This window comes from Maniola jurtina, chromosome 19, assembly GCF_905333055.1.
Source record: "Maniola jurtina chromosome 19, ilManJurt1.1, whole genome shotgun sequence".
Classification (NCBI taxonomy): domain Eukaryota; kingdom Metazoa; phylum Arthropoda; class Insecta; order Lepidoptera; family Nymphalidae; genus Maniola; species Maniola jurtina.
In genome coordinates this window covers 8220782-8247977 of record NC_060047.1, presented here as the reverse complement: position 1 = coordinate 8247977, position 27196 = coordinate 8220782, and the positions used below count along the sequence as shown (strand labels likewise).

General features: G+C 36.7%; 3 protein-coding genes across 4 annotated transcripts; 2 read left to right on the top strand and 1 right to left on the bottom strand.

Moving 5' to 3' along the window:
- Positions 1–509: 509 nt before the first annotated feature.
- On the bottom strand, positions 510–19864 carry LOC123875109 (integumentary mucin C.1-like). 2 transcript variants are annotated; one of them, XM_045920757.1, is made up of 7 exons: positions 19786–19864; positions 9561–9723; positions 6209–6495; positions 4444–4617; positions 3646–3834; positions 1415–1593; positions 510–591 (listed from the first exon to the last, which is right to left on the bottom strand). In XM_045920757.1, exons 1-7 carry the CDS (start codon positions 19841–19843, stop codon positions 580–582), a joined length of 1062 nt encoding a protein of 353 aa, XP_045776713.1. In that variant the 5' UTR covers positions 19844–19864; the 3' UTR covers positions 510–579. The 2 variants fall into 2 exon arrangements, with proteins under 2 accessions (XP_045776713.1, XP_045776714.1); XM_045920758.1 differs by lacking the exon at positions 19786–19864 and adding an exon at positions 19106–19271.
- Positions 10080–10800, top strand: LOC123875115 (NADH dehydrogenase [ubiquinone] 1 alpha subcomplex subunit 8-like). Its single transcript, XM_045920765.1, has one exon. It carries the CDS (start codon positions 10199–10201, stop codon positions 10736–10738), a length of 540 nt encoding a protein of 179 aa, XP_045776721.1. The 5' UTR covers positions 10080–10198; the 3' UTR covers positions 10739–10800.
- Positions 19865–20754: 890 nt separating the features above from the next.
- Positions 20755–27196, top strand: LOC123875111 (DNA-directed RNA polymerases I and III subunit RPAC1). The gene is made up of 7 exons (XM_045920762.1): positions 20755–20792; positions 20896–20992; positions 21821–22121; positions 22225–22362; positions 23131–23313; positions 26094–26321; positions 27080–27196. The coding sequence occupies exons 2-7, from the start codon at positions 20939–20941 to the stop codon at positions 27187–27189; spliced, it is 1014 nt and encodes a 337-aa protein (XP_045776718.1). The 5' UTR covers positions 20755–20792; positions 20896–20938; the 3' UTR covers positions 27190–27196.

Below are 27196 nucleotides of genomic sequence, written 5' to 3'. Positions count from 1 at the left end.
CCAGTATACCTGTCGGTGTATATTGTAAATGGCCATCTGCATTGTGCACACTACTGCCGCTAAGTTCACAGTAAACTTGATCGTGTATGGCCAGCTTTAAAGATATATATAGCGAAATTTAAAAAATTGGTCAAGTGCTAGTAATGAACAAATAATTAGTATTTTCAAAGTAAGATACCTATATCAAGTGGGGTATCATATGAAAGGGCTTTACCTGTACATTCTAGAACAGATTTTTACGTATAATAGTTTTAGATTTATCGTGCAAAATGTCTGAAAAAGTACCTGAGTATGGAACCCTCGGTGCGCCAGTCCGGACTCGCACTTGGCCGGTTTTTTCATTAAAGTAATCTAAATTCTAAAGAATTAAATTGATAAAAATGTTAAGTACCTACTAGATATAATGGACGTCCGATGACCTGGGTACTGATAAAATGGGCTAAATAATACCACTTTTGTAATATAAATAAAATATGTATTTAATACAAAATTTGAAAAAGTAAAAAAATACTGCTATCATTTAGCTATTTACATTTTCTAGAACTAGGTATGTATTTTCTCCTTAATCCAGTTGATCAATCAGCCTAGTCTCTGTAAAGAAAAATAAAATTATTATTAGAATCATTTATTTCCATTCAAGTTCTAGATAGCCCAAAAAATAGGAAAATAATAGTTTTGCGTGTCACATTATTTAAGTAAGTTAAGTAATGGGCCGTGGTGGCAATTATAATTTATCACGGTAAGGGCACGGCATGGTATTTTTTACTGTTACGATATAATAGGGAAGTAGGTAAATGTAGTAGGTAGGTATAAAGACATTCATATCGCTTTTTAGTGCGTTTAGGTTAATTGCAGACGGGGCCCTATCAAGTATCAGGCTAAAATAGGCAGATTGCCTGCCTGCTACCTAGGTACCCAGTCAGGCTAATCCAGCACTGAATATGTTATGAAAACATGAAATAAATAAGATGCTTATGTAGATTTTAGACATGATCTCAAGAGTAGTATCCACGCACTCTTAGGCAAGCGCGCTCCATCTTAGGCTGCATCATCACTTGCTAGTAGGTGCGCTGCATCATCAGTTATCACCACTTGATAGCAGTCAAGCGCAAGTCTATATTAAAATAGTTATCTACAAGCATACCTATATTTTAAGAATAACATAAATTCAAAATTTAAAAACCCCCGACACAAAACACTAAAAAGTAAATAACTTTCAAACGGCTGAACCGATTTTCTTGGATTAGAGCTAAGAACACTTGATCAAGCCACCTTTCAAACAAAAAAACTAAATTAAAATCGGTTCATTCTTTTAGGAGCTACGATGCCACAGACAGATACACAAACACAGATACACACGTCAAACTTATAACACCCCTCTTTTTGGGTCGGGGGGTTAGAAAGAGAAACGTACCGCTGCGGCACCAGCGAGCAAGGCAAAGAGACTGCGCTGCGGCGGCCGGCAGTGCTTCTTGCCGCCCTCTGCGCAACACAGGTTGGGGAAGCAGTCGATACTCGAGCTGCAGCGCTGCGGGAACGAGTCGAACTTCGGCGGAGCTGTGCACTGCAGGTATGACTCCAGCATTCGGACAGCTGGATGGAAAAAAAGTTAGGTTTCAATGCTGGTCGCACATAAGATCTCGGGGTTTTTCATTATGCGCTGAGGGTTGCGGCCACCAAGGTTTTTTGTAGGTAAAAAGCCTAAAATGTATACATCATATAAATCACAAGTATAGATGGCACTGTCAAACATTAACTTGCAAATCTTTACTATATCCGTTTGGGATTTTTCGTAAGATGGTGCGGAACCCTTTCGAGTGCGAGTCTGAGTCGCACTTAACAGATTTTTTTCATAAATAGATAGGTACCTATAGTATGCGACAGGTTGAGATGGCAATCGGAGTATGACGCCACACTCACCAGCAGCGGGTTAGCGCGGGGAGTGTGCAGGGTGTCCCCACCCCGGTTGCCATCTCGAATTAATACAGATAAGTAGGTAGGTATTAATACGCAACAGGCGTATTATACCTACCTACTTATCTGTATTAATTTATTTTCAAGTGCAATAGTAGGTAAATGGTAGGAAAGTGGGCCACAAACAAAGCTAGAACCTAGAATTGTAATACCTAGTTGAAATAGTTTGAAAATATAAAAGTACCTCTACCTATTGAAGTAGGTACAAGTACGACCTACGAGTATGATAGGTACCTACCTATATGGACTACGGATAATAATAATAATTTTAAGCTCGTATGTCCAAAAAGTAGGTATAGCGATACCCAAATAACTGCACATTTCAGTTTAACCAAAGTGTGTCTAAGTTTCAGTGTACCTACATATCTGTTTGTGGAGCAGGCACCTACTTAGGTAGATCAAGATATTATGTTTTTTGCACTTCGGTTCAATAATAAAGTTAGACCGTGACATTAATTTCGCAACACTTTAAACCTAGCTCCTTTAACCTATTAGCCACTAGGCTTTATAAAAAATATCGCAATCATTGTTAGTTTGTATTATAAATTAGCTATAATGAGTCTATATAGTTAGTAAATAACAAGATAAAGTTAAAAAACATTAAAAATTTACTACTCACGAACTGTCTATAGATAGCGATAGATATTCCTACTTAGTACTTACATAAAAAAATGTTTTTCTGTCGCTCGATGTATTTTAATTTTTAACATTACTTTATGAACTCAGAATTTTTTCGTCATTTAATATCTCACTCGATACAAAAGTCACCAAAAATATTTTTTTGATTTCAAAACTCCCACTTTTTTAACATCCGTGAGAGTCGATTTTTTCATATACCATGTACTTAGCCTATGTCACCCGCACATAATAACGAGTCGATCGACACCTCGATCAACAAAATCTGCTCTTTTGGCTTTGCCGTACTCGGGTACGTAAATAGGCAGCGCTTGTTGTATATATTATGTACGTTACTTATAGTTTTAAGGTTAATTTGTTTCATCTTACTATTATGTGATGATTGGAAGCGGTCACGGCCCTCAGCTATGAGGTATACTTACGACGACAACTTTATGTTCTCGTCAAAAGTTGAAACTGGGCAGTGGTCGATTTTAAGTCAATGTTTTCAGGAGAATTATAAATACTTACTAACAGTTAGAGCCCGAGCCCTGTTTGACCAGAAAATCGAGCGGACAGCAAACGTGACGCCAGCAGTCCATTGTCAGTCTTGCACATCTGCACTTGGAACGCGAACTGGCACGCGGTCGAGCCTGGCGCGTGCCGTGCGGCAGTAGGAGCGTGTGCCGTCAGGACAGCAGACGCGAGGCCAGCAGTCCGAGTCAGTCTTGCACATCTGCACTTGGAACGGCAGTTACTCACGTGCTTCTATCCGGTTGGCGACTGGCACGAGGTCGAGCCTGGCGCGTGCCGTGCGGCAGTAGGAGCGTGTGCCGTCAGGACAGCAGACGCGAGGCCAGCAGTCCGAGTCAGTCTTGCACATCTGCACTTGGAACGGCAGTTACTCACGTGCTTCTATCCGGTTGGCGACTGGCACGAGGTCGAGCCTGGCGCGTGCCGTGCGGCAGTAGGAGCGTGTGCCGTCAGGACAGCAGACGCGAGGCCAGCAGTCCGAGTCAGTCTTGTACATCTGCACTTGAACCGGCAATTACTCACGTGCTTCTATCCGGTTGGCGACTGGCACGAGGTCGAGCCTGGCGCGTGCTGTGCGGCAGTAGGAGCGTGTGCCGTCAGGACAGCAGACGCGAGGCCAGCAGTCCGAGTCCGTCTTGCATGTCTGCACTTCGAAGAGAAGCTCACCCAGTGGTGCCGTGGGACACTCGCGAGGGATTACACCAAGAATAGCTGAAAATGGTCACTAGCCATAATACTTATACGTAACTTTTTATAGTTAAGTATAGTTGAAATGAAATTCAGAAGTGAAACTACAGTAGCTAAGTCAGCAACAAAGCTGATTTGTAGTTTGCACTCGCCATCCAGTACAAGCGATTATGGACGGGGGTACAAAACCTAGTTCTGTAGCTCCTAAACGGATCTCAATATTTTGCAATAACAGCCGATAACTGTTAACTGTAAGTTCTGTGTAACATTTTCCTTGTGATGTTACACAAGAAAGTTATTTATAAAATAGTCGATAGTAGATATAGGTAGGTACTTATACTTACCGAGTTGTAGTGTAGAAATCTTACTTATGTATGAATTTATTTGTAACATTTAAGTATTTCGTTACATTAAACGGGACCTAAACCTACTGTAAATAAGAAGTAATGCAATAAATAATTACTTAGAGTTGAGTTAGTTAGGAATTAGGTGTGCAAGGCGTTCCCTCCAAGATTGCCATTTCAACCTGTCGCGCACTTATAGGACAGGACTCATTTAAATTTCAAGCAGGTAAGTAAACATTATGTAAGGTGTTGAAGGCCAGTGTAAGAAGTAGGAACTTAATATACTTACGTTGATGTGATTCTTCAGACACGGGTCGCGGCGCGGGCACTCCTTTCACACACTGACCTTTACAGCAAACCTGGCCGGGTCCACTACTGGCGCGGCATTGAGCATTCGACTCACACGGTATCGGGAACAACCCTCCTGCAGGGTTCTTTGGACACGCCAGTTTTTGTGTCTTTCCTGTTCATATTGAAGTTTAATTTATTAAAAGCTTGATGTTTTTGACTTGTAGAGCCCATGCGGCCATAAGCATAATGTGCCAGCACTGGCCGAATTGGCCAGCGCTATGGCCAAAACCCTTCTCATTCTAAGGGGAGATCCGGTGCTCCGTAGTGAGCCGGCGATGGGTTGATAATGATGATGATGACGAGATGACAACAAATAAACGTGTAACTTAAGGATTTACATTACAGTAAATACACAGATCTGAATCAGGGTCGCAGCTGAAAATCAGCGCTGAATACTTATGTATTTGTGTAAGGGCATACAGCATTATGCTGTTAGGAGCGTTTTAACTTAAATACCCTTAGTAATGGAGGCGCCAGGATATCCTACCTTTAGGTTTAACTATATCATTATTATATATATTATTTATATCTTGATACCATTCGAGTTCAATATCACCCGACATTCGATACAATAATGTTATGCTAGAGTGCTATAATGTTATAATACGTTTTTTTTTTATTCACTATAGGTAAGCGCTTGACCACAATCACACCTGATGGAAAGTGATGATGTGGTCTAAGATGGGACGCGTTTACCTAGAAGGTGCCTATTCACTCTTGTTTTAAAGATACCCGGATTGTAATTATTGGTAGGAAACACAGATCGCGGAAGAGTATTCCAAACCTTAGCCATGCATGCGTATGAGGATTAGAGGTACCCCGAATAGGTAACTACGTTTTAAATAAAGATCGTATTTTCTCACAAAATGTAACCCTCATTTAGGAACCAAGGTAGGGAAAAGGTATTATTTATTATTATTACAAGTATAAGTGTTTAAATCTATTAATATCACACAACGCCTGGCGGTCAAACTGTTACAGTAAACCACTTATGAAATTTTTGAAGGTTTCCTTTCATATTTGGCTATCGCAAACTCGTATTATGTAACTAAACCACCTAAAACAACAAAATATCAAATACAATTAAACGTCTAGGTCATAGAAAATAATCGTCGTTCGTTAAGATTTTTTTTTTGGGATCGATCAACAAAAAATCTCTTAATTAATCGTGAAACAAATTTATAGATCTAAAGTTAATGCTTATAATCTGCGACAGCGGCTTACTTCTCTAAAAATTAGTAAAAAATGCTGTTTTTTTGGTGGGACGCTATTATAGACGTGGCTAGTTACCACCCTAATGGCAAAGCCGTGCCGCCCAGAGAGTTCTGTTCGAATGTACAGGTAAAGCCCTTTCATATGATACCCCATTTGGTTTAGTTATCTTATTTGAAAATTATTGAAATACTATTACAATTACTTGTTCATGAACACATTTTAATTTTTTTTTTTTTGTGATGTAACCACAAATTCATGGTTTTCGGATTTATTCCTTTACTTGTGCTATAGCCTATAAGATCTACCTACCTGCCAAATTTCATGTATCTAGGTCAACGGGGAGTAGAGTAGGTACCCTATAGGATTTCTTGACAGACACGTCAGACGGACAGACAGACAACAAAGTAATCCTGTAAGGATTCCGTTTTTCCTTTTGAGGTACGGAACCCTAAAAATGTACCTATCAAAGGAAGTATGAAAGCGGTTACCTATTTTCGCCGGCGCTGCTGTCGGCGCAAGTTGTATGGGCAGCAGTTGCAGGAAGGGTCGCGGGGGTTCCGTGGTCGTCGTAGTCGTCGGCTTCGGCGTGGTCGTCGTGGTCGTGGTCGTGGTCGTCGTGCTGGTGGTTGTACTTGGGGTTGTTGTAGTTGTTGTAGTACTACTCGTAGTTGTGCTTGTTGTAGTGCTGGTGGTGCTGGTGCTGGGGCTTGTGCTTGTACTAGGCTCGACTACGCTACTACTTGGCTCGTCTACACTACTACTCGCCTCAGTGGTTCTAAAATAGTTTAGAATGTATGCTAATGATGTTTCGTTAGTGACAATAGCCAAAGCGGTGCGTTTGCTAAGCTATTAATCTATTTTTTTTAAATATTACAATAACACTTAAAGCTACCCTTATCTAATTACTATACAAATGATGTATTATAAATAACACACGAATATATAAACGAATAAGTTATTTCTAATATAGCAAATACTTTTAATATTACAAATGTAAAAATTAGTATGTTTGGATGCTTGTTATTTCACGCCACAAAGATTGAACCGATTTGGCTGGAATTGTGTATAGAAATAGCTTTTAATCTGACTTATCACATAATATTATGCCGGGAACAAATTCCTGCGGAATTTTTAAGAAAGTTTGCATTCACGCGGATAAAATCATGGGCATCGTCTAGTAAGTAATTTATTGAGACGCAGCAATCAATTCTGCCATACAAAAGACATCAACGATATCACAGCTCAGCTCACTTGAAAGGTTACGGAATTGGCAGTTTCAACTTTCAACAGAAGTTATAAGGAAATGCAATCGGTCAAATACTTAAATATCGAAAAAGTATAATTTTTTATATTACACTATATATTCAAATTACAAAGCACTGAATAATTTATTAACTTTATATATTTATATTTCTATGCGGTTCATTTAAATTAATGGTGAAGATGAATTTGTAATTATTTATTGTGTAACACATCATGACTCTCGAAAAAATGTTATTAAGGCGTTACAGAAGACAAACTATTAAGAAATTAAAATGTAATACCAATGACCTTAACCGGTGGATTACCGTTCTCTTTTGTATCAACTCATTTAATCGTAGATTATAATATGTAGGTATAAAAACTGAGTTATCTGTGTGTCTTGGCGAATAATAATAAAAAAAACCGTTTAAGTGCGAGTCAAATTCGCGCACCAAGGGTTCCGTACTCGCGGATTTTTTCGATATTTTGCAAGATAAATTTAAATCTACTTATGCATAAAAATCTGCTTTATAGAATGTGTACAAGTAAAGCCCTTTCATAATTTATTATGACACCCCTCTTGGTATAGTTATCTTACTTTGAAAATTTAAAATACTAATTATTATTTGTTTAGAATATTCTGTGAAGGGTAAACCAATTAGGTTTTTCAATATAACTAAAATAATTATCTACATTTTTAGGGTTCTTTACCAAAAAGTTGACAAAGGAACCCTTATGATGCGACCATGCCGTCCCGTCTCCCGATTTTTTGATTAGGTAAAAATACATACAACATTGACAATAGACAACATACAAGCACTAAGTAACTGAAGCATATTTCTTTACTCGTAATTGGTTAGCCTTTTTTTATTATTTAATTGTTACCGGAAATGTATGCAATTCAGTCGTTCCTTGAATACCTCGTTATTCCATGAAATACCGATTGTTTTGGCAAAGTATAAAATATGTAATCTGTCGTTTACAATTTTATACATTTCCTACGCATTTTATACAATTCCTAGGCATTTTATTCAATTCCTAGGCATTCTATACGGTTCCTAAATGCTCCTAGCAAATGTATAAAATTTAACATTATAGAATTAGTGAATAAATAAAAATTATGATGATGATCATGATGACAATGATTGTGATGATAATGATGATGATAGCGATGATGATGATGGTATCTAATGAGGATGGTGATAGTGGCTAAAGATCAAGTTATTCAAATGGGCTACGCCATGAAGACTTCGAGCTTTACATAAACACTCTACTAGGCGGGTAAGACAGACAGGACTGCGTGAAACCGGGGGTGCCCAGATTTCGTTCTTGGCTACATTTGACTCTATTGCATTACTAGAGGTTATGTAGGCAAACATAATCGCACGTGTATAGGAATATTTATACCCGGAAACATTTTTCATCCCCATTTGTACAGAACGCCTAGTCAAAGTATGAATAAAAAATATTTTGTACATTGCCTAAATTTTTTGATATTCAATAGAATGCCTAGGTAACCTATGCAATATCGAATTAATACAGATAGCCGGTACCATATGAACGTAATTATGGGTATAATAATATCTACATCTACGCAATGTACATGGTTTCCATTAAAGCAACTATCTTAGCTGATCAAGGTGATCGTCATACAATTCTAAATTTCAATTAAGTAAAAACTTATTTCGATAGTGTCTGTCTATAACTTCGAAATAACTAAGACCTCATATCGCTATTTGAATTGTACCTTACTACTACTACTACTTAAAATTAAATAAATTAAATTAAAAACTTAAAATTTTTGTCTGTTTGAATGGGCTAATCTTCAGAACGGCTGAATCTATTTTGACGGGACTTTCACAGACAAGTAGAGAATTAAAATTAAACAACGAGTCACATACGCTACCTTTTTAACCGACTTTCAAAACAGGGAGGAGTAGTGATTTTCTACCCATGTACTACCTATGTACACCAAAAACTCCAAGATTTTTGAATCAATTTGCGTAAACTTTTAATTGTTGATAGAGAAACTTTGCGACATTGTCCCATAAAAAAATAGGATTCCAACTACTCAACCCTGATGCTGCAGGGGACCTGACCACCAAAACTGATGAGATTTAGAAACTGTCGGTTATAACTCGAGGACCCAACTCCTCAACTCGGATGCTGTCTGTATGGAGTTCCTAAATTTTTCGCGGACGAAGTTTCGGGTATCAGCTAGTAAACAATAAACATGAAAATAAGGAGTTATTTAAATTAAGCAAGATTTAGTTATATAAATTGAGCTTTTCGCAAAAAATCACTTCGATCCATTGTTCTGTTACGATGTGATTAAACCATAAACGCAAACACACTTTCGCACTTTGACTGACTGAACTATCAACGCACAGCTTAAACTACTGGCTGGATCGGACTTTTAAAGACATGCTATTATGAGGTATACATCCGCTAAGAAAGGATTTTTGAAAATTCAATCCCTAAAGGGGTAAAACAGGGGTTTGAAAGTGTAGTCCACGTGGGCGAAGTCGCGGGCTTAAGCTAGTATTGGATAAGCAGTTAGAAAAGGCGGCGTTAATACACTTATTTGATACCACTAACCGTATTTCCTGAGCTACAACTCCCTTGGTGCAGAATCCTTTACAGCACAGGTGTTGCGTTCCCATAAGTGTACATTCTGTACTTTTTCTGCAAGGTATGGGGAACAGGTCCAACCAACCACTGGTCGTCCGTACCTTTGGACACGATAGTGATTGACATTCACCTGTAAGAACAGAATAGAACATATTTTTATTCAAGTAAACTTTTACAAGTGCTTTTGAATCGTCAAAATAATTTACCACTGGTTCGGAATGCCGTTGCTACCGAGAAGAACCGGAAGAAAAGCTAAAGCATTGCCTGCAGCATTGAGATTTTTCACTTAAGTAGGGTAAGCACATGGGTAAGCATCTCTTAAATGCATAGATATGTACTTAAATGCCTCGAAGTATAATCTGCACGCCAATAATAAAAACTATTAAAAAAAATATAGGTACCTAAGTCAAGCTTAAGTCACTCAATCAACATACCTACCTAACAAAGAGTATGTAATCACTACGTATATTTAACGTCATCCTAACATTGGGTTCCTATCTGTCAATTTAAAAAAAATAAAAAGCAGCGACAACGTAAACAAAATACCTACTTAGATTATTATAATTGTTTTAGTTTTCTGAGAATTTGCTGCTAATTCCTCAACGATGGTTCTAACGAATGGCATCAAATTGCCAGAGTTCTCGGCGCTACAAGTGGAAGAGTGTGATCTGTCCACCGCCACGCTGATGTCCGCTGCGCCTTACGTGGGGAAACACTGCGAGAGTGTCAACAACGAGTTTATGCTGTGCAGGTACGAGTCCGGCGACCCGCGAGCCTGTGTCGAACTGGGGAAAAAAGTCACCGCCTGCACATTGCAGCTGTTCAGACAAATCAAAGACAACTGCATGTTAGAGTTCAATCAGTACGCAAATTGCATTGATAAAAGTTCAGGTAACTATTCCTTCAATAACTGCAGGAAGACTCAAGCTGTTTTTGACGCTTGTATGAAGGACAAACTAAGCATGGAACGACCTGGGTTTGGATATTTCTGTCGGGCGAGGATTCACGAAAGTCCGACGCCCGCACCGAACGCGGACCCCTGCCCCTGTGCACCCAAGGTTCCCGACCCGACCCCATCGCTGCCGGACTGCAAGCCACGACCTCCAGCTCGCTTCGGAAATCGCTCATATTGGACCACGGAATAATTTATTTGCCCTTGTTAAAAACTGAAATATTCATTAATAAAGACTTATTAAATTTTTTTTAATGTGTGTTTTCAGTTTTGAAATAGAACAAAACAACAGAACCTACCTACCTACTGCAAAGTTTATGAGGGTTTTTGATTAATTGTCGTAAGCAAGACCACAGCTGACTCTGTTTTGTGTGATCACAATTTGTGATCACGGCTTAGCGATTTCATTATACAGGACACCTACTTAATTAAATCTTCTTTTTACCCGACTGCGGCAAAGCCAAAAGGAAGGTTATGATTTTAAAGCAGTCTATGTATGTATGTATGTATGCATGTGTGTATGTATGTATGTTTGTATCCAGATTCTATGTGTTCGACCGTAGCGCCTAAACTACTGGGCCGATTTTGATGAATGAGGTGTCAATCGTTTTGTCCTAAAGGTCCGGGTGACATAGGCTACATTTTATACGAAAAAAATTGACCTAACAGATGTTACATAAAAAAGAGTGGTTTTGCTATTGTACCTATCGAGTGGGATGTCAAATGAAAGAAGAGAAAATTCTAAGTTCATAAGTACTACAACATTAAAATATACCAAACGACAGAAAAATAATTTTACTATAATATTTCAGTGTTTATTAAGACGAGCGCAGTCGGGTTTTAGTTTTCAACTTTATCTTGTATATGAATAGGCAAGTATATAATATTGAGTACCTACGAGTAGGAAGGCGTATCAATGATGTTATGATTACCGCTACCCATGAATATTTGTAGTGTAGCACAAGAGGAACAGCCACCGCGTTTGCGGCTTTTCAGGAATTTGTTGATCCGCCTTTTTCACCGAACTTATAAAATTTATGTTTACATGTATAAATAGGTAGATATTTATGCTGGAGAAAAGGAATATACATACTTAGTTAATCTCCTTAAAATTGTTGAATTTTGTAAATAAGTTCGTGAATAAAGTAGAATAGAATAGGTAGGTAAAGGTATACTTATTATAAGTATGTTTCAGTTGTTATAGCTATTTTAAGTCGGACACATTCAATTACTAACAAACTATGCAAATTAGTCTAGACTTACGGCCCTATAAACAAGAGAGCGGCCAAAAGCCGGTCAGTGTTTATTGTTGTGAAGGTCACTGAAAATGCACCGTTAAGTAGGTGAACCTCGGCTATGTTGAAATCTTAAAGCACGCTTATTAGTCACAAGATAATATGTTATGATATCAAAGATACATATTAAACTACCTAGTTAGCGCTGTGCTGGATAGGATGGGATTTCCTATCGGCAACATCTCGGAAACCATCTAACTTTCCTCGAAATAATGTTAGGTCAAAGGTTTAGGTTCATATTTTGTTTACCTATACCTACTTAAATGTAACTACAAATCAGAAACCAAGTCAAAAAAGTTAGAGTTTAGAGCTTTTGGGTAAGTGTGCCCATGGTAGGTGGGTATAGTAGGTGTGCCCATGTAGTCCAGTCTTTATTATTGATCACTCTCAGAATGGGAGGGAATGAGCTGAATTTTGGTGTAAGTACCTGGTACACATACCTGCATTTTAGCGTTCTAAAAACTTGTCTCAACGCTCATGCGCCGTAAGTTCTTCAAGGTCAAAATTCACAATTTGTCTTGCATTTTCGAGCTAAAGGTTAAGTATTATCATATAAAATGGGTCAGACAAAAATTGTAGATCATAAAACTGTCTACAAAAATATGTGTGATTTAAACCCTTGCATGTAATAGCTGACTGTACCTCATAGCGGCGACCATGTAACATCCGGGCGGGCAAACTTTTCCTTATTGAGTCAGTTCCAGTTGAGTAAACTCAAAACTGTGGGCATTGCCCTTTATGTATCGATGTCGTACTGTATACTTATTGAATCTTTTGGAATGTACCGATGCACATCAACGGTATTTTGAGACCAATCAAAGTAATTATAGTACGCAAGTCGAGACGGCAATCGGGGTATGAGGCGGGGGGGACACTCCACACACCTGCACCCAAGCTGTCCCGCACCGTGTTAGCGCGAGGCACGCGCGAGGGCTGTGCGGGTGTGTGGGACGTTCCTACCCCAATTGCCATCTCGACCTGTCGCGTTTACACATAAGCAAGTAAGAAAAAATGTGAACATTATTATTACCATATCGTTATATCAGTGGGTAAGTAAGTCGTGTAAGTACTTTATTCCGAGTGCGTTTTGATTATGCGTCTTACATAACATCATTTTAGGGTTCCGTACCTCAATAGGAAACCCTTAAAGGATCACTTCATTGTTCGTCTGCCTGTGTGTCTGTCAAGGACCTTTTCCCACGGCACAGGTATAGAAAACGTTAATTTGTAGTTACACGTATATTACTTTAATAAAAGTTTTTTTTTTGGGATTACAAATTTAAGTAGATTTAAAGTTGGAGATAATTTAGGTAACAAAATAATAATTACACTTACACCAAGGTACGGAACCATTGATGAGGCGAGTGAGACTCGCATTTGCTAGTTTTTTCTAAACTGCCTCAGGCTAGCAGTAATGTAGAATGAATGCAGCGCCTATATTTATTTAAATGACTTGCAAGTTGCAACATTAATGTATTACATAAATAGCAATATTATTAAATGCCTAGCGTATACTTCCTACAATTTACAAGCTGTTAGTGGCACAGGCCGTGTCTTTCACGTCGCAGAAACCATGGAGGCTGGGGCAGTGTTCTGGAGTGGAGACCGCGTACCGCCAAGCGCAGTTCGAGGTGGTTCGAGTCCGCTGGACTGGCGACCAAGAAGCTTTCCACAAAAGTCCTTTCTCGTACCCAATTCCTTTTTGTTATTATCTCAGAATGTCTTTTTCTCAAAATGTACCTATACCTAAATATTTCGAGATGTGAGATGTCTGAAAGATTTTTCTTGAATAAGGTACCTACTTGTACTACGTACCTATTACGTTTTAAGGCATTTTTATTTTAAGATATTTTTGGATACGGTTTAGATTCTACAGGGGTGACATGTTCACTTTGTGACCAATACCTATATAAATTTGAATAAAACAAAAAAAAAAAACTATTCACTGAATAAGGACGTGATTATAAAATTTTTCGGCTATATAAAGTAGGTACCATTGGTAGTAGGTACATAATTCGCTTAAAGAGTTTAAGAATCGCTTGGTTGTATAGTAATCCGTGTAGGACCTTGGACCTATTCAAGTATCTACCAAACTGGGTCAAAGCTTTAAAACCTAGTTGATACTAACTAACCAATTCGCTTCAATTTTATCTCGTTTGCGAATGATTTTAAAGTAGGTAAGTATCTACATAATTTATGTACTTGTCTAATTAAAGTATGTTTAGGTAAATCACTATATTTTTAATCAAAAGAAGGTAGGTAGGTAGGTACCTATATTGCTATTTTATATTTGCATTGGTTTCAAGATTCGATACTTTTTCATTTACTTTTTCTCTCATAAAACCACAATTTCACCACTAACTAAACGTGCGGATGCATTCAAATTGCAATACCTATCATCTTTATTAGATGCGCGTCGGCTGTATGACGAAAGACCACAGAATGTGGTAAGCGCTCGCCATCAGGGTTGGCAAAGCAAAAAATAAGTCATTATAGTACCCACAGACAGAAGAATACGTCTCACTGAGGTACTTACTTAACTATTATTAAAAAAATATTCCAAGTGCGAGTCAGACTCGCGCACCGAGTTCCGTACTCGGGTATTTTTTCCGACATTTTGCACGATAAATCAAAAACTATTATGCATAAAAATAAATATAAATCTGTTTTAGAATATACAGGTAAAGCCCTTCCATATGATACCCCACTTGGTACACTTATCTTACTTTGAAAATTGAAACAGATTTAATTTTTTTTCAGTGATGTAACCATTAATTTACGGTTTTCGGATTTATTCCTTTAAGATTTACCTACCTGCCAAATTTCATGATTCTAGGTCAACGGGAAGTACCCTATAGGTTTTCTTGACAGACACGACGGATGGACAGACAGACAGACAACAAAGTGATCCTATAAGGGTTCGGCGTTTTTCCTTTTGAGGCACGGAACCTTGAAAACCGTTCAAGCGCGTGTCGGGCCTCGCGCAGTGTTCCGTAGTTGCCCGTCATAATATTATGCGGACATTTTCCACTACATTACTTTACATTACATATACTTATTATCACATTAGGTACATTTTACTAATACGCTCCAAGAGTGGACGGACTCTAACGTTGACTCTAACAAAAATTAACACTTTAAAGCTTCCGTAGGAACTCTTTAATTTTCCGGGACGAAAAGTAGATGACCTTCTACATGCAAGCTATCTCTGTACCATTCGTCCCGGCTAGCAGTCAGAAGACAAACACTATCGCATTTATAATATTATTAAGTATGGATATATGGATTAGGTATGCCGTCTACTCTTAACTTGTTAAAACAACGCACTTGTCTAAATTAATTAAAGGTTTTTTGGTGTGCCCTATAGAATAACAACAGTGAGTAACAAATGCATTAAACACACTTGTTTAAACTTTAAATACAATTTATTTTATTAATACCATTTTTATGAACATTTTAATAAAGTTTTTTTATACAAATGGATATAATATTTTATCTAGAAATAACAAAACATAACGGTAACCTTATTAAACACGTGTTATCATGACTGATAATCGCGTGAAAGGTGTAACGTAAGCTCGATTCAGGGCTATACGTGCCTACTGCGACCGGAACTTTAGTCCGTTACTTAATATTTAAGTAATATGCATAATAAATAAACAATAACAATAAGTATACGCACCTATCACAAACAACCCTGACAAGTGATTTAACGATTTCACATCGTAACAACTTTTGCGAGTTTTGTATCCTTGTGCGACCGGCATTAACCGCTTTTTTATATTTTCCTAAATAATAAAAAATAAGTATCTCTTGTCCTTCCCCAGATAGTGCTTTAAGCTTTCTATTTTATTCTATTATTTATATTAATTACTAGCTGATGCCCGATACTTCATTCGCGTGGATATAGGGTTTAAAAGTCCTCAAAGGTGTGTGAAGTCTGCCAATCCGCACTTGGCTAGCGTGGCAGACTATTACCGGGTGATGGGTTGATCATTATGACGATATGTAAGATAGTAAAATTATTAGGTACTAGAGGATGCCCACGACTTCGTCCGCATGGATTTAGGTTTTTGAAGATTCCGTGGGAACTGTTTGTAATATGGACGCAAGCTACCTCGGTACCAAACATACAAATCGGTTGAGCGGATGGGTCTTTAGGAATCCCGTGGGAAGACTTTGATTTTCCGGGATAAAAAGTAGCCTATGTCCGTCCCCGGGATATAAGCTAACTCTGTACCAAACGTCAGAATCGGTTATACTGTGGGGCCGTGAAAAGGTTGCAGACAAACAGACACACTTTCGCATTTATAATATGTATTAGTATGGAAGTATGGATTAAGGATAAATATCTATTTATCTACAATACCTAATACGTAAGTTGCAAACGCACTCCAAGTTTGAGGACTAACTTATCTATTTTTAAGTAACTATATTGCAATATCAGATGGTGGACATGAAAGTAGGTCTGTACTCTGTACTACCGATTCTATACAGTCAAAAAAACCAACCTACTTAACGTAATCTGTTACGTGTATGTGAATGTCGAGATACCGGTTCGTTACATTTATATTTCAAAAGGGGGAATTGTAAGTTATTGAATTATTCTGCAAAAAGCTCGCGAGTCATTAAGACTGATGTGGTGACCTATGACTCATCTGCTATAATATACCTAATATCACTATCTGTGCTACTTTCACATTGGACGAAAAGGTTAATCTTTTCTTTTAATAACTTGAGCTTCTGGTCTGAACAAGTAAGAATCAGAAAGATCCATACAAATTAATACGAGTACTTAGAGCCTGCCATCCAGTGCCAGTAATAACGATGTAAATGTATACTTAAAAACCTCTTTGATTGGATTTGTAGATACCTTTTTGAATACTTTTTATAATATAATTTGCTTGTTTTTTTTTATTCTCCAGGAAACTCTTCGATATTCCGTGATAAAATGTAGCCTAGATATCGTTATACTAGAACAGGATGTAAGCTATTTCTATGCCAAATAGATGTCCACGAATGCAGAATTAAATTTTTTAAATCGCGTGGGAACTCTTGATTTTCCGGAACAAAAAGTAGCCTAAGTATGTCTACTCTATACCCAACATGCAAATTCTGTCTCTGTACCTCCTACCTTTCCCCAAAATTGGTTAAAGCTAGCAGACAGACCGACACACTTTCGTATTCATAATATTAGTAGGGACAAACCTACTTTTATTATAAATACGAAACTGTTTAATCAGAGACTAATAATATCACAAAATAATCATAGTTAGGTTGTATAATTTATATAAGCACTAGACAAGTATGATTTAGGTCAACTTTCCTGCAATTATTATGTAAACTACTAGATCATAAGTATAATAATGTTCTTTAGAAACTTCAAGTAGGTCATACCTATTTAAAAACTTTTTAATGAAGTTTAAAGAAATTATAGCTATTTATTTAGGCAGGTCACCTCTACACTCTACCTATTATCATCGCGTTATCGTTTCTAGACTGGCTGGTGCGAAATCGTGGTTTAGGGCTAATGGAAATTATTAGTATAGATATAGGTAACGCGGTGTTATAAGTACTTTACAAAAAAAACTCGGGACGGGGTAGGCTAGAAAATATACCTAGTCATAAAACGAGGACCTAAGTTATAGTACGAATACCTACGCATGGTACTGAACAACATAATACCTACTGTGCGACTGCATCCACATCCTACATTACACAGCCGTCATACGGCAGTGTAAGCAATCTTCAACCTGTGCTTCAACCGTACCTATACCCTACTTCTAATATAATCCTACTCTATGCCCTACTTATTCCGGCAAGAGCCATATAGGCACTTAGGTAGGTAGGTACTTAATTACCGATGTGAACTAATCCAGGCCTATTGAGAAACAAGAAGAAAGAAGTAAAGCTACTAGTTTATACAAGTGGACGAAAAACTTTGCTCACCGTAGATCGACGAGGAATGAGGATCCTAAAGATTACACTCAAAAGATCAGAAAATAGTAACAGCCCAGGAGTTAACAAAAGACAAAAGCATGCAAAGATGTAATCGTTTTGTTATCGACTAACAACTAATTAAATATTCTAAAAACATAAAATTTTCTAAAAAAAACTGTAGCACACTAAAGCTCCCGCTACGCTTCGTTGAGAGCTTGCCTGCACAAGCCAGTTTGTGCAGAGTGCGCGAGTGTGGACGGCAAGGGGGTATCCCGCGCAGTTCCAAAAGCTGCTAAAGATTGGACTGCGCAGTTCTCGGTTTTGCCTGTGCAGTTTTAACTGCGGAGCGTGTAGCCGGAGCGTAACAAATATTTCTTAGATTCCTAAGTTAAAATCAACTCCAGATTTATGCCTAGAACATGCTAGAAGTATCCACGATACTTACATCTCGGCATCAAGTCTGAAAGACGTACCTACTCGTTTCTCTACCGCAAACCCCTTGTCTTGGAAATCAAAATCGACAAGTGTTAATTAAAAAATTATAACACCCCCGACAAGTGAAGGTTACAGTAACTAGAAAAGAGCTGATAACTTTCAAACGGCTAAACCGATTTTCTTCGATTATAGCTAAGAACACTCTCGATCAAGCCACCTTTCAAACAAAAAAACTAAATTAAAATCGGTTCATTAGTTGAGGAGCTACGATGCAACAGACAGATACACTTACAGGTCAAACTTATATCACCCCTCTTTTTGGGTTGGGGGGTTAAAATAGGTGACAACACGATCTAATTAATATACAGTCGCGTTCTTCTCTCTTCTCAATGTTCTTAGCGTGGCGTGAGTCTGGCTCTGAACTTCTAGAGTTCGATCTATAGATATTTCTAATTATTATTATTGGTTGTAGAGAAAAAGTATAATAGGTCAAGTTAGGTAGACTATGTACGTAATCTGTGATACGTGGTAGACTAATATCTATCCGCAGTGCAAAAAACCGCGACTTCGTATGTCCTGTATGGGCTCAAACCTGGTACCCACTTAGTTATAAGTATTTTTACGGTATTTGATTAGGCTAAATTGAGGCAATGGGGACCTACTTAAAAGAAATTGAATAAAGTTTCTCAATACTTCGAGATTTCATCAGAAATTCTAATTGAGACCTTATTGCTGCTGTTGCGATTGCCCGTTTATTTTTGAAGTAATATAGATATGTTACTTAAAACCCAGTTTACTTATTAAGTGTTTTATAAAATAATCCATTTTTTAATCATTTGTATTAATTTAAAATTAACCTACTATATATAAATTGGGGTAACCGGACTTACCCGAGTAGAAACATCCGAATGCCAATATCAATAACGTTAAAATTCGCGGTTGCATTTTGAATCACTATAAATAATATCACAGATGTTCACAGCGTGTATAATGGCACTTTTTCTTGTTTCTGCGGGCCGTGGCTGAGACTGTCTACTGCCTACTGAAGCTGGGGAAGGCAAATGGCATCTCGGACCCGCAGGTTGCATAAGTACTGGCCGCTGTTGATACAGATTATCATTTGGCGGACACCACTACTTTCGCTGCACTTCGTCAATACAGCTTGTACCTACTCTTTTATTAAAGAAACTGCTATCATTGTTATTTGAAATTACTCTAGTACTTTAACTCCATCTTAATCCTAAACTTTTATGGATTGTTGGCTAAGCCCTAAGGTACGTCATTTGATCTCTTAGTTGGCGTTTCAATGTGATATAAGCAAGCACTCGGATTTTAAAGAAGTATGATTGGGAAACAATCTATTCTAAATCGTTTTAGTTCGTTCTGATTATCTAAAACTTTAATTGCACACTCAGAAACAAGTAGGTAGGTATGGGGTAGATACTATTGGGCCGTTTAGGATTTCAATCATTTTGCTCCCTGATAGTAGCAAGAGCCCTTCGATTATAATTTTTTTTTACCAATACATATCCAGACATAATATTTAAATTAAATCAGGGTTAACACGTACTTAACTCCATGTCAGAGGTGCGTGTCCGTAATCGAACCCCGGGCTCCCCGACAATCATCGACTATGAAGCTATATGCATCATGGTGGCTTTGGGGGATAACAGGTCCTTTTTTTTTTTAATTATATAGACTAGCGCTTGGCTGCAATCAGACCTGCTAGCAAGTGATGATGCAGCCTAAGATGGAGCGCGCTTGCCTAGATCCTTAATAAAGATGTAATCACATCAAAGTACCTATAAAGTGTATTTTTTTATATTTTCTTCGGAATAGTATCTGATATCACGTCAGGCAGGAGGGGTTTCACGCTGGAAACCCCTCCTGCCTGACTTCTAAACTTTAAAATCAAGCTTAAAACTTTAAGGATTTGAATGGTTGGAAACAGTACCTAGTTTAAAAAGCAGTATGGAAATTACTGCAAAAATAAAATAAGCAACTCTGTTTGATTGTTTTAATTAAATAAATAATGATTTAGAATTATGTGGGCTATATCAGAACTCTTACTATATACCTAATATTTTTTAAGCCTGCGTTGCGATCAACTTGCGATCCATCCATAGACAGTGAAGCATTCCCGTTTGAGACCCTCTCGCTCTCGCTCGGCTGGTTTTTCCGTTTAGGTTTAGCATAATAATTATTGTATTTGAAATTAGACTTCATGATATAGATTTTATTTTTGCAGGGAATTAAATCTCAAATGCACTATCATGTCTCTAAGCCTACCTAGCGACAAATGTGACGTAACATTCGACGCCTGCCATTGACGTCGACAAATTCCTTAACTGTCGTGAACCTATTACTGTATCAATGTTACCCGTGTCTACTTATTTTATTTCACAGTATATATAGTCTGTTTTTTTTTACAGCCAAAGAGTATGTAATACATGGTAATCCTAATCCATTGATTTGATAGATATAAGGCTAGAACCCAGAGCCATAAAACAAGTTTTATAAAAATAAAACTACTCTATGATTTTGATCTGGATCTGTGATCAGATTTTGATTTTTGAGGTTAGATTTGAGCAAAGACTACAGTGGATTTGAGCTTGTGTTTTGTAATGTGTTCTACTGAATAATTTTATTTTATCACATACATTCTTTCTTTCTATTGTAGTGTACACAGTACAAACACCTAGTGATACTCCACATAATCAAGGATGCCTAAATTAGAAGAGAAACCTAGAGTATTACTTGAAGAATTTCGAGTAAAGGTACCTTAAATATTTTATTATTATTAATATTAAATTACATTTTTAGAGGTTGTTTACTTTCTGTTTACTCTCATTATTGTTAGCTTTTAGGTCCCGTGTATAATATGCTCATCCTTATCAGCCCCGTCACTCTTTTTCTCTGTGTATTCGTATTCCTCACTGCTGAGCGTCTTACCATCTTTTACTTTTACATAATGGTGAGAGTTTTCTTGGCATAGTAATATGGTGGGTGTTAAGGTCCGTCCGCATAACTAAGACTAGATAGTAGATACTATTCCAATTCTTACAACTAAAAAGTAACCTCTCATTTATTTATTCTCATTGTTATCTTATTTTCATAAAATGTTTACAAAAATATAAAAACAGAAATAATAAAAATAAAGTAATAGAAACAACAAAAATAAAATAACAGAAACAACAAAAAATAAAATATCAGAAACAACAGCAAAATAAAGTTACAGAAAAAAAACATTAACTAAAAATAAGTTAAAATGGGTCCCACTAGCAGCCGGGCGGGTAGTAAAAAAAAAACTTCTAAATAATTATTGTTATCATATGATAGTGACAACCAGAACTTATGGCTTAACATGCTTTCCAAGCCATCAAGAAATCTAAAATCCCAAATTTGGACACCAACCTGTTACAACTTATTATATAACTTTCTCAATCAATCAATGTTGTTTAACAATAGCAATCAACTGATATGCGTAACTTCACAAGTGGCAACTAAACCTTTTGCACAGTCCCAGTGGAGTGTAGCAGTGCAGTGTTCTTACATGGTTATACTTTGAGTCTTTTAGTAAACTTTGATTAAAACATAAATTTCAGAATGCTCCTGATGATTATGGAATGGCAGATGAAAAATGGAATTTTAAAAAATTTACAAAAAAGTTTCGTATAGTTATAGTCCGTATGGACAATTCTGAAATGGAATTTGATTTAATTGGGATTCAGCCAGCCTTTGCAAATGCCTTCCGTAGATTGATGTTGAGTGAAGTTCCCAGTATGGCGATTGAGAAAGTTATGATCAAAAACAATACATCTATCATCCAGGATGAAGTACTGGCTCACCGACTGGGATTAATACCACTTAAAGCTGATCCTAGACTATTTGAATACCGTGCAGATGGTATGTTTTGAGTTACTTAAGTTGCATAAACAAAAGTTGCTGTTAAAAAATAAATAAATTCAGTAAGTACAATAATAATTTGTTATGTTGTTGTTGGTTCTAGATGCAACAGAATTATTTGATACAGATTATGTAGAAGAATTTGCTACACTTGAGTATACATTAAAAATTAAATGTACCACAAACAAATCACAGCCCAAGGACTCATTTAGAGCAGAAGACTTGTATGAAAATCATAGTGGTATGTAATCAGAAAAAAAAATCTTATGACAGTTCCAAAGATTCATCTTGATGAAATCCTTTTTTGACACATGACTATGACTATATCTAGGAGCGTTTTCCCATCCTCTTGACAGAGCCTACACAGATCAGCGTCTTGGAGCTTGAGGTTGAAAATGTGTTTGTTCATCTGCAGTGCCCTGTCAATGCCTGTACTTGAGTGCATAAAACTTATCACTTAGATGCTACTTTTTATCCCAAAAAACTGGTCAAGTGCGAGTCGGACTCGCATACGAAGTGTTCCGTACCATCAGATAAGATATTTTTATGTGCAACTCAGCAAGTTAATGACAAAAGGGCCATCTATTATGTAATTTAGTTAATTAATTTTTTCTTGAACATATTTAAAAAAAATTTTTGTGATGTAACCACAAGTTCTCTGTTTTCGGATTTATTCCATTACTTGTGCTATAAGACCCACCTACCTGCCAAATTTCGTGATTCTAGGTCAACAGGAAGTACCCTATAGTTTCTTGACAGACACGTCGGACGGACAGATAGAAAGACAGATAGACAACCAAGTTATCCTATGAGGGGATCCTTTTTGTTTTGAGGTACAAAACCCTAAAAATCAAAGAGTTCCCATGTGATTTCTTTACAAACAGGCATCATCTAATAATAATAAATACTTTATAGTTTATTGTTATCTGTTCATAAAGAAATATGGGTCTAGTTCACAGCTACACAAAGTAGTGGGCATAATCTTGTAACATGAACTTTATAATTTCAGTATATTCTTCATCAATAAAATGGCATCCGATTGGCAACCAAGCTTCTGTTCACAAAGAAACAGATGTGGGTCCAGTTCACAGTGACATACTCATTTCGAAAATGAGGCCCGGACATGAACTAGACCTGCACCTAGTGGCTGTTAAGGGTATTGGAAAGGATCATGCAAAATTTTCTCCAGTAGGTTGGTATCAACTAACATCCTATGTTTAAAAACTACAACTACATATTAGTCTGTTCACTAACATAGTGTTGGTACACTTGCAGGTGCTTATCATTTTGCTTCTTTTTTTTTCACTGTGTTTGTTAAGGAGCATGAGATGGGTCTGACCGCGAAATTCAAATTTAATTTGGTTTTTCGCAATTTGTAAACTAATACTACAATGTAGGCTTATGGCATTTTAATTACGCCAATGGCAGTATCATCCTCACAGGTTTATATAAAAATCTTTACTTGAAAGGGTCCAGTTTAAGAAATTAGCTCTAGTATCAACTAATTTGTGAGTTATAGTAGAAACAAAGGTGACCGTATGTAAGCGAACAGACCTTATTACTAGTTATTGCCAATATACAGTTGTGGTCATATAATTAAGAACAATTATTTAAAGATCATTATTTTTTTAATAAACTAGTATAACTCAATGCATGTATTATTTTTCATATCTCTTGGTAACACAAAACTTTTCCATATCATTAGTGTATTCATTTATGTACATTATTATTTAATTAATTAACAGATACATTTATTACATTAGATCTGAATCTTGTGCTACTATTGACTGGCTGGTCACATAATTAAGAACGCTGAACTGTTCATTTTTTTATTCAAGTTTAAATAGAGAACCTCAGTGGTTAAGTCTCTTTTCGTAAAATTTTTGGCGCCATTTAATGCTGTAAAAGTATTAAACTTGATTATTTTATAAAAATAATGGGTACAAGTAAAACTTGTGATAAATCTACAAGTGAAGTCATAACAAAACATTGTGAGAAGAATTAGTCGCATAAAAAGATAGCTGATTATTTCCAATGCTCGAAAACAATGGTTTTCAATTCTATGAGGCATTTTAACACGTATGAAACGAAGTCAAATATTCCGCGCGTACCTAAATTGAGAAAGAAATTTCGTTGAGATGATACGAATATCGTCCCAAAATCTTCTCAAAGGATCTAACGAGCTAAGAAAATAATATTTTGGTGAAAACAACCCTTCAGCGATCTCGTCACACACTATTCAAAGGCGTTTGGTAGAAAAGAAGTTGTATGAAAGGAAAACAAGGAAGGTACCCATGTTGAAACGTCATAGGTAAGCCCGTCTTACATTTGCAAAGACGTATGAAAACCTGGACTGTCAGACAGTGAAAAAATGTTATTTTTTCTGATGAAACAAAAATAAACAGAGTGTATTCAGATGGAAAATGATACGTACGATGACCTCCGAATAAAGCGTTTGACTCCAAGTACACAAAACTGACATTAAAGCATGACGAAGAAAACACGAAAATTTGGGGGTGCTTTTCTAGGCATAGAGTTGGACTTGTTAGTCTGATACCTAAGCATGGATCAATTCCAATACAAAATCAAACTGGAAGAAACAATGTTACCGTATGCTGATGAAGTGCTTTCAGTTATTTGGATATTCCAGAACGACAATGATCCGAATTTCTAAGCCTACACCGTTGAGAAATTCTGCATAACACAGTCAGTTTCTGTCTTAGAATAGCCAGCTAACGTCCAGATCTAAATTCAATTGAAAATATTTAGTGTGAAGCCAAGAAAAGTGTAATCAAACGACATAGTAGCAATTTTAAGAGCATTACGATGTTTATTTGGAATAATGGAGCTCTATTTCTCTTGAAAAATGACAAAAATTGATAGAGTTAATGCCTCGCCGCTGAAAGGCAGTAATTTAAAACTATGGACATGCCACTAACTATCAATTTTAGTTTAAAAGGATTATTTTTTCATGTTTGTGTAATCTATTTAACTTAAGTTTCATCTATAGTAATTCTCAAACCAGTTTAATATTCGTTCTTAATTATTTGTCCAGCTACATCTGTGTTTGAATTCGTTACTATTGGAAGTAAGTGAGATTTATTAAAAAATGTTTGGCGATTTCATATCTCCTATTCGTAATCCAGTTTGCCGATTTATGTGGCTAAGTCAAAATATAATTAACTACTTCTAAGAAGGACACAGAGCTACATAAAACATGATATTGATAAAGAAAGACTGGAACTACAAATCGTTCTTAATTATATGACCACCACTGTATATTGAGAATTTTCAAAAACGGATGTTTCTAAAAAAGAATGCTACAAAAAAACTTTGATCTTATTAAGCATTCTTTTTTTAGAAATATTTATTTTTGACAATTCTTAGATTTGTTGACAATTACCTACTCAAAAACTACTTTTTTTTAACCCCCGACCCAAAAAGAGGGGTGTTATAAGTTTGACGTGTGTATCTGTGTGTCTGTGTATCTGTGTATCTGTCTGTGGCATCGTAGCGCCTAAACGAATGAACCGATTTTAATTTACTTTTTTTTGTTTGAAAGGTGGCTTGATCGAGAGTGTTCTTAGCTATAATCCAAAAAAATTGGTTCAGCCGTTTAAAAGTTATCAGCTCTTTTCTAGTTTTCTTGTAGAAAAGAAGGTTAGATAACCGTTAGGTTCATAATATTAAGTCAATTGACAAATGTCAAGATGGACGATGCCTAGATACATAATTATTTATTTGAAAATGATGTTTTGGAAAACTCAGATACTTTGGATCGTAGGCGCGGAATAGTCCAAGAAAATCAGTTCAGCCGTTTGAAAGTTATCAGGTTTTTTCTAGTTACTGTAACCTTCACTTGTCGGGGGTGTTATTTAATTTACACTTGTGTAATAGAAAAATTTTCATACTCGTATAATAGAAACACACCCTCAGCGAAGATTAATGTTTTACATTTGTATTTAATTTCAGCAACAGCCTCTTATCGTTTATTACCAGAAATAACATTAACAAGGGAAGTGACTGGAAGTGAGGCAACACTGTTGCAGAGCTGTTTTTCCCCATGTGTGATTGGTCTCGACTCTGATGGTCGAGCATTTGTAAGAGATGCCAGATATGATAGTTGTAGCAGAAATGTGTACAGATATGACTGCATTAAAGATGCAGTTGTCCTTAGCAGGGTTCGAGATCATTTTATATGTGAGTTTTAATTGAGTGGCTTGAGCATGACAAACTTAGCAGATCCTGCCTGTCCTGGCTGGTTTTTTGTTCATATTAATTTTATGCTTTCTATAATAATCCATACCTTAATTTCAATGGTGACAGAAAACATTGTGAGGACCTGTATGCCTGAAGTTATAATAATATTTTCAAAGGTGCTTCAAGTCTGGAACTAAACCCTTCACACTCTCAAAGGAGACCTATCATCTAGGTACTCATCAGTAGTGGGCCAGCGATTATGATGATGATATGCAGCTATTTTATTAAGAACTAGCTGATGCCCGCAGCTTCGCCCGCGTGGATTGGTCAGATCCCCTGCAGCATCAGGATTGAGAAGTTGGACTCCAAATTTTTTATGAAACAATGTCGCAAAGTTCCTCTATCGATTAAAAAAGAAATGACGCAAATCGGTTCAGAAATCTCGGAGATTTCGGTGTACATAGGTAGAAAAACACAACTCCCTTTTTGAAAGTCGGTTAAAAAGTAGCCTATGTTACTTCCTGGTCAATTCTCTACTTGTCTGTAAAAATCCCGTCAAAATCGGTTCAGCCGTTCCCAAGATTAGCCTTTTCAAACAGACAGACAGACAGACAGACAAAAATTTAAAAAACGTGTGATTCAGTTATAGTATCGTTCAAATAACCATATGACCTTAATATGCGGTAGTTATTTCGAAATTACAGACAGACACTCCAATTTTATTTATTAGTATAGATATTTTAATTATTTTTTTTCAGTTAATGTGGAGTCTGTGGGAGCAATGCCGCCAAATGTTATATTTGTAGAAGCAGTTAAAATTCTAAGAGATAAATGTAAATCATTATTGGACGAATTAAACAATTTTTAAAATGAAA

Coding starts and splice junctions, on each gene's coding strand:
- LOC123875115 (XM_045920765.1), top strand. CDS start 10,199: ATGGTTCTAACGAATGGCATCAAATTGCCAGAGTTCTCGGCGCTACAA.
- LOC123875109 (XM_045920757.1), bottom strand. CDS start 19,843: ATGATTGTCGGGGAGCCCGGGGTTCGATTACGGACACGCACCTCTGAC. Junction 6,496..9,560: donor GTTGTAGCTCAGGAAATACG/GTTAGTGGTATC, acceptor AAACTATTTTAG/AACCACTGAGGCGAGTAGTA. Junction 3,835..4,443: donor GTCTGAAGAATCACATCAAC/GTAAGTATATTA, acceptor GACCATTTTCAG/CTATTCTTGGTGTAATCCCT.
- LOC123875111 (XM_045920762.1), top strand. CDS start 20,939: ATGCCTAAATTAGAAGAGAAACCTAGAGTATTACTTGAAGAATTTCGA. Junction 23,314..26,093: donor TGCAAAATTTTCTCCAGTAG/GTTGGTATCAAC, acceptor ATTTAATTTCAG/CAACAGCCTCTTATCGTTTA. Junction 26,322..27,079: donor GGTTCGAGATCATTTTATAT/GTGAGTTTTAAT, acceptor ATTTTTTTTCAG/TTAATGTGGAGTCTGTGGGA.